General features: G+C 43.8%; 1 protein-coding gene across 4 annotated transcripts in view; it reads left to right on the forward strand.

Moving 5' to 3' along the window:
- Positions 1 to 7,170, forward strand: part of dock11 (dedicator of cytokinesis 11) — a 53,536-nt gene that overhangs the window by 21,953 nt on the left and 24,413 nt on the right. For 3 of the 4 annotated variants that reach the window (XR_004212900.1, XM_031851413.1, XM_031851416.1), the window contains exons 19-31: positions 818 to 910; positions 2,555 to 2,678; positions 2,780 to 2,892; positions 2,999 to 3,082; positions 3,320 to 3,409; positions 3,878 to 3,999; positions 4,084 to 4,153; positions 4,241 to 4,366; positions 4,667 to 4,738; positions 5,262 to 5,408; positions 5,539 to 5,622; positions 6,252 to 6,363; positions 6,762 to 6,800. Coding sequence is in view for 3 of the 4 variants with exons in the window: in XM_031851413.1 (XP_031707273.1) it covers positions 818 to 910; positions 2,555 to 2,678; positions 2,780 to 2,892; positions 2,999 to 3,082; positions 3,320 to 3,409; positions 3,878 to 3,999; positions 4,084 to 4,153; positions 4,241 to 4,366; positions 4,667 to 4,738; positions 5,262 to 5,408; positions 5,539 to 5,622; positions 6,252 to 6,363; positions 6,762 to 6,800 (1,276 nt within the window). In the remaining variant the exon portion in view is untranslated. The remainder of the gene's footprint in view (positions 1 to 817; positions 911 to 2,554; positions 2,679 to 2,779; positions 2,893 to 2,998; positions 3,083 to 3,319; positions 3,410 to 3,877; positions 4,000 to 4,083; positions 4,154 to 4,240; positions 4,367 to 4,666; positions 4,739 to 5,261; positions 5,409 to 5,538; positions 5,623 to 6,251; positions 6,364 to 6,761; positions 6,801 to 7,170) is intronic. The other variant, XM_031851414.1, reaches the window with a different exon arrangement.

The following is a 7,170-nucleotide window of genomic DNA, read 5'->3' on the forward strand; positions in this document are numbered from 1 at the left end:
CTCTCTCTCTCTCTCTCTCTCTCTCTCTCTCTCTCTCTCTCTCTCATCCTCCCCGCTCCAATCAGTCTCAATTTGAATCTGTTTGCTCCAGAACTCTGTCCTTCCTCTGGCCAGCACTGCTCGTTATTGTTCATTAGAGATGACTACAACTGTTAGCATCCTAATTACGGTATTAGAACCAGCCATCAGAACAGGTCTGGAGTTTTTTTTCTCCCCTTCTGTCGCCCATCGTTAGAAATATCCTAACCCGCTCAAGCATGACTCTCGATTATGTTTATGTTTCTCACAGAACTTCCTCCTGCAGGGGCTGCTGCTCTGATACAAGACAGAGCTTTGATTGTGCAATGTCTCTCCTAGAGTTTGTGGGTGGATTCATAAAATACAAAAACAAAAATCCCACATTTTCCATCTGTTAATGGCTCTAGTTGCCATTTGGAAAGAAAAATGAATATTTATGTCATCACATGTGGAGTCAAAGTGCTGTAATTGTTCTGTTGGTTGGTTTTCTGTCATCATCCTCCAGCAGTGGAGGCAGGGCACTGTCGCTTCATTACAATAAGGTAAACAGTGCTTTGGAAGGCCTGAACATGTGTATAGTTTCTCTTGTCTAGTCAAAGGCCATACTTTTGATAATGTCAGGTTCCCTCCTCTGGTTCCTCAGCTCTTTGTTTAATCCGTCGGCGCTTCAAAGGTTCATACAACGAGGGGCTCGCACACTCACCCCGTCTTTTCTCCAAATATTGTCAGTAATCACAGATTTGTGAGCACTTCAAAGGGCCACAGTTTGATGACTGATTTGTGCTCACTTGCCTTCCAGTGCATCTACGGCAAGCCGGGAGACTCACTCTTCACCAGCAGCGCCTACGCAGCCGTCCTGCACCACAACCAGAGCCCGGAGTTCTACGACGAGGTGAGAGGGTTTCCTCGTTACCCCGACCGGCTCAAATGCAATATCATATTGGCTGCATTGAGCATAAATCTTTAAACAGAAGCAGAAGCACTCATTCATCAGGTTATCAACACTGAATTAGATATGAAGAGGAAATAAGAAGTGCAACAATGAAGACACTCAAAACCAATTTATTTTTTCAGAAGCAGTCGCTGTGTTCAGTACTCGCATTCCTCAGCCAGCACTGAGATAATCCCATAAACGAGTCTCAGAGTAGAGCTGCGATCTCACTCTAGACTGGTCAAACAGTCACAGACCTCTCTACACACACATGAGGCCAGGGGCTCAGCGACAGAGGTATGGTCAGGATACTGTTAGAGAGGCGGGGCAGAGGGGCTCCATATGGTCCCGGTGTCAACGGATTAGGATCTTAAGAGTCCCGCATGCACACACACATAGGCACCCTCACCGGGATTTACCTCCACATGCTTGAGCCTCCAGTCACATCATGGAGAATTTCAAACAGGACGACAGTGATCTTTATCTTCTCACATGTTTTGCCTTGATCTTTTTATCCTGCAAAGGATCTTTAAATACGCTGGCAAGCATTCTCTAAAATGTATTATTGTTATTTTTATAATCATAGTCAGGACGCAGACGGCTGTCACACTATCTCATGGAGGTCTCCGACTTTCCCAAGAGAGACAATTTAACACACCGACCGAATGATTCATACTCCTGTCATATATCGGAGAGTCATAATATTCATTCAAGACATTCTTAAGCAGTTTGTTTGTTACTAGATCTGTACTAGTGGAAAATACACTGTGTCACTTCCTGTGAGAAAATCAGCAGGAGCAGGACACAGAGAAAATACATTTCCTTGCTGGTGCTGCCCCCTGGTGGATGAGGTGTTTGTTTTAAGGGATTCACAAATACTGTATCACGTGTGTTTGAGACGATTATAGTAGGTAAAAATAAATAAATAATGGAGCCTAATAATTAGATTATAAGATTAGATTAACGTGGTAAATTTACGAGAAAAAACTCAAATCAGTATGTATCAGTATTCCTCTGAATAGGCCCAATTTACAGCAGTCACTTCAAAATCCCGATGCTTATAATATGATGAATCACAAAATCAAAGTATAATTTGATTAGGTCATCCACTGCAGGCATAATACAAGGCAAGCTGTGGTGTGATGAGGTTGATCCAACCTTGGAAAGTGAATTAATTAAAAAGTAAAATAAAAATTTCAGATTTGATTTTTGTGACTTTAATTTCAATATTTAATATCCTCCTCTTTTACCGACAATGGCCCTTATACGCCATTGTACAAGTCCCCTGGGTCTTTGTGCCAAATAGCACCACAAGTTACCATTAAAATGACCAGCAACAAAAAACACAACTTTAACACTATCCCAGAAAGAGTGTGAAATATGAAGATACTGTTTTCTAAATAAACAAGGCACTGTATTTGGAACATAAGTGACATTAATTGAGTAAAAACCTCTTCAGTAGGAACTTTTGATGTTATCACTAGTAGTACTCTGTATTAAATCCATTATTGGTATCAGCATGTTCCTATTCTGACGTCGGTAAGAAGAAGGAAATGTTGCTGATTTATTAAAGGTATAAAAAGCAAGTTGTTCCACTGTGTCCAGGTGAAGATTGAGCTGCCGGTCCACGTTCATGAGAAACACCACATCCTCTTCACCTTTTACCACGTCAGCTGTGAGTCCAGCAACAAGGCCAGCAGCAAGAGGAGAGAGGGAGTCGAGTCACTGGGTGAGTGTCTCTTATTTAGATTCTAATCTGTTTGGCTGTGTTATGTAATGTTATGTGTCCTGATGAATGAGACCCAGTAAGTATGCGTTCCTGTGTTCCAGTGGGTTACTCTTGGATGCCTTTGCTGAAAGACGGGAGGATGCAGTCAGTGGAGCTCCAGTTGCCTGTAGCAGCCGCCTTGCCTGCTGGATACCTGTGTCAGGACACCAGGAAGGTACAGTTTACCAAGACTCTGGGACCCCACTAATGCTCCATAGTCAAAATGCTTTCCTGAAGAAAGAAAACTCCTAAATGCTTCATATTTTATTGTGCCTAAACAGTCCCAGCCAGATATCAAGTGGGTGGAAAATGCCAAGACACTGTTCAAAGTGAGGACCCACGTGGCATCAACAATATCCGCTCAGGTACAACAATTAACTCTTCAATCATTGTTTGAATACCCACATATATGTACAGCAGGCATTATTATAGTGTATGAGTTACAGCTCCTGTCTGTTTCTCCAAACTCCCTCTACTGTAGGTGATACACGGACTACGGGGTTTACAACCTCACGTCATAAAATCCAAACTATCCCTCTAAGGTAGCTGGTATAAAGACAGTGTGTGTGGATGGTAGTAATATTGTGCTGCTTCCTCCACAGGACCTGCATCTACACAAATTCTTCCAGCACTGCCAGCTGATGAGGACGACAGCGGAGGGAAACCCAGCAGAACTGATCAAATACCTGAAGGTGAGTCAACCCACTCAGTCCTTATAATAATGAGAGAATCCACTGGGAGATCTTATTTATGAGAAGGCTGTCCACCTTAATACACACAACTTTTTTGGTGGCGGTCAGACTTAAAAGTACAAGTCTTCTCCGTGAGATTTTGAAGCATCAATTACTGAATCATACAGGTTTTTCTCACATGTAGACTGAGTTTATTTTCTTTGTTTCAAGATCAAGTCCCTCACATATTTTATGTCTAGTCATACTTGATAAAGAAAAAATCCTGCACAACGTTTCGGTCCCTCCGGACCTTCGTTAAGTCTGTTCTCACTGCCGGAGGTGACCAGAGATTTGCTTTTAGGAAAACCTTCTTGAAGACCCCAACCAGCAGAATCCGTAGCTTCTGTAAACGTGTTGACACCGTAGTTTGTTGAAATCCAAGTTGAACTTACTTTACGCGGCTCTCCTGTATTTCTATTTCTCCTACAGTGCCTGCATGCCATGGAGACTCATGTAATCATCAACTTCCTACCAACGGTGCTGATGCAGCTGTTTGGGGTGCTCACAGCAGCAACCAAAGTAACCCATGAGATTGCCGTCAACTCTCTGCGGTCAGTTGCTCGCCTCAGTATGTGCTGTTTGATACTGATGATAGACGCTCACGGTGTAACCCTGCCCTGCTTCTGTGCCTTCAGGGTGATCATACATATAGTCTCCAGATGTCACGAGGAGGGCCTGGAACACTACCTGCGCTCTTTTGTTAAGGTAACCCACCAACACAAACGCTGCTACAGAGGTAATACAAATCTAAAGATTTCCATAATTGATTTGTGTGTTTAATCCCCTTCTTAGTATGTGTTTGTGGCCAACAACCCGGCATCAGGAAACTCAGCGACCACCCATGAGATGCTGGCCACCGCTGTAACAGCCACCCTCAAGCAAACTGCCGATTTCAACACCAGCAACAAACTGCTCAAGGTGCGTGTGCTCTGCTATTTTGGTCGTGCAGCTCAGCTGTAGTACCACTATTGAACAGCAGGCTGCATACTTGCCTGTACAACAGCTCACCAAGTCCTCCAAACAGAAAGTAAAGTCTTTGTGGCCTGAGAAGACATCCTGAATCATGTAGCTGTTTGTACTGTACTGTAATGTAATCTATTTATTTAAACATATTTTCCGGGTCACCAATTTTTTTTTTTCTTCCCTGGGACACTTATCCGCACTTTGGGAAATACCCATAGCAGGCTAACCCTGTTCCTCTTTTATCCCTTTCTGTAGTACTCCTGGTTCTTCTTTGAAACAATAGTCAAATCTATGGCCCAGTACCTGCAAGAGGGCAACCGCATCAAGGTTGGTATTAAGTGATTTCTTCTTCCTTTAGGCAACTAACTTGAGCAGCTCAGATTTCACATTCTGTGTGTTTAACAGTGCAAGTCTTTGCTTCAGACACTACCCCAAAGTTCAAATGTCTACATCTGGCACGACTTCACAAGCAAACACACACACAACGTGATGTCACGTATCACGTCAACACGTTTAAACAAACCTCACACACACTCAGAGGAAGCACAAGAGGCTCAAATTGACTCACTGAGCCGTGTGTATATTCCACATTGTGATGCCACGTGTCTGCAGTTCATCTGGGCTGTAATCCACAAAGCCAGATGTTCAGCAGTAAGCAAAGTGAGGGCCGAAACTGTTAAGATAAAATCAAACGGCCATCTGTTGAGAGAAAATGGATTTCCCCCTCCAAGTGTATCCGCACGCTGCTAATCTGTCTTCATAATGTTCCTGCCTGTTTGTCATTTTTGTCATTTTGATGCCCTCAAACAAGCGATCTGCGTTACATGTTTGTCCCCGACCGTCTCATCAGATGCCGCGGCCCCAGCGCTTCCCCGACAGTTTCCACCAGGTGCTCCAGTCGCTGGTGTTGTCCATCATGCCACACATCACCATCCGCCACATGGAAATCCTAGAGGAAGCCCGTTGCATCAACCTGAGCCTGGCCAATTTCATCAAGGTCTGACCTGAGCTGATTTAACACCATTGCACAGTTTTTAATTTTAACTCCCCTCCAGAACAGAGATGTGTTTGTTGTGTCCGTTCCCTCAGCGGCATACAATGCGCTCACCACGTTTTCTCTCCCTCAGAGGTGCCTGACCGTCATGAACAGGGGCTTTGCCTTCGGCCTGGTCAACCACTACATGTGTCATTTCGGTCTCAGAGATCCCAAGGTACATGCTCAGTGTACATATACACCAGTACGTGCTGCAAAAATGTTGTTTTTCATGTTTAAAAATCCTAACCTGCAGTGAGGTTACACCCCATGGAAGATGTTCTGAGATGGGTTTAAAAGGTTTACATTGGTGTAATCCAGAACTGTAGTGAATTTGGGAAGTTGTGAGTCTGTGTTTGCAGACACATAGGTACCGAATATTAATTGTGCACATCAAAACATTTATATTAAATAAGTCTCAAATTACCTTCTAAAGTTGTTTATGTTCATTCTATGTCTATCTTCTTTTATTGTAAAGCCCTTTTTGCATTTCTTGTGTGAAAAGTACAAATAAAGTTTTTATTATAATATTATTAAGCTCTTATCATTGATAAGAGGACAGTATTAAACTAAAAGTATTTTATATTTTGCTGATTAGGTACTTTGGACATAACTGACAAACACGTGTCTCCCGCCCTACCTCATTTGGCTAACAAATGAAACCATTGCAGACACCTGGCACACTTTGTTTGAGAAGCGATGTCTGAGGTGTCGAGTATTATATTTGAACAATGAGGAGAATTATAGTTATGCTCTGCGGCGGTTATCAGGAATTTACATAATGGGTGTGTCCTCTTTTGGCCACAGGTGCTGACTGAAATGAAATTTGATTTCCTGATGACCGTGTGTAACCACGAACACTTCATCCCTCTCAACCTGCCCATGGCTTTTGGGCGCACTAAGATGCAGCGGGTACAAGGTGAGCGAGTCGGACATCACATCCTGCCTTCCATTTGAACGCATTATGCTTCCTACCACACATGTAACCACTGACCGTCTCTCACATGAACCCCAAATACCCCTCAGCAGCCTCCTTCTGACCCACACCCATCCACACTCGTCCCCTGTATTAACCTGCCTGATTGTTTGGCCCATGCATACACAGGTCTATTATTGAGCAGGTGGCAAGTCACACCTGTTATACCTGCTGAACACGTTTATCCAACACTAATTGATACAAACACACAAGCGAAATTGACAAGCCAACGACTGTGTGCTGTGGAAGTGCTGCATGGTTTGTTTACAGTTTCACCTCCCAGTTTCTTTATTTTCACCCCCCCTCCCTCCTTCTGTTTTTTGTGTTTTGCTTGTGGTCAGATTTTATACCGTATGCGACGGAGCTTTTTGGCCCTGTAGGTAGGTGAAGCTCACCGCACCATACTGCACATCAACGCCACATACGTTTGCTGCCGTATGCAAACGACCTGCACCTCCTTGCTCTGACCTGCACTAACCCCGCCATCCTGTCAGCTTCCCGCCTTTTTTTCTCTAACAGGACACTTATTCACTCCCACTCACTCAGCACAATGCTAATGCCCTCACATGCCTGAGCCTGTGTGTTGTTGTGGGAAGGACCATTGGTCCCTCTTTTCGTAGTGACTTGACACTTGTAAACATCTTCTCACGATACTGGGTTTCTCTCTCTCTGTGTGTGTGTGTGTGTGTGTGTGTGTGTGTGTGTGTGTGTGTGTGTGTGTGTGTGTGTGTGTGTGTGTGTGTGTGTGTG

The sequence above is a fragment of the Anarrhichthys ocellatus genome, unplaced genomic scaffold (genome assembly GCF_004355925.1).
Source record: "Anarrhichthys ocellatus isolate YVR2014 unplaced genomic scaffold, GSC_Weel_1.0 scaffold11, whole genome shotgun sequence".
Taxonomy (NCBI): domain Eukaryota; kingdom Metazoa; phylum Chordata; class Actinopteri; order Perciformes; family Anarhichadidae; genus Anarrhichthys; species Anarrhichthys ocellatus.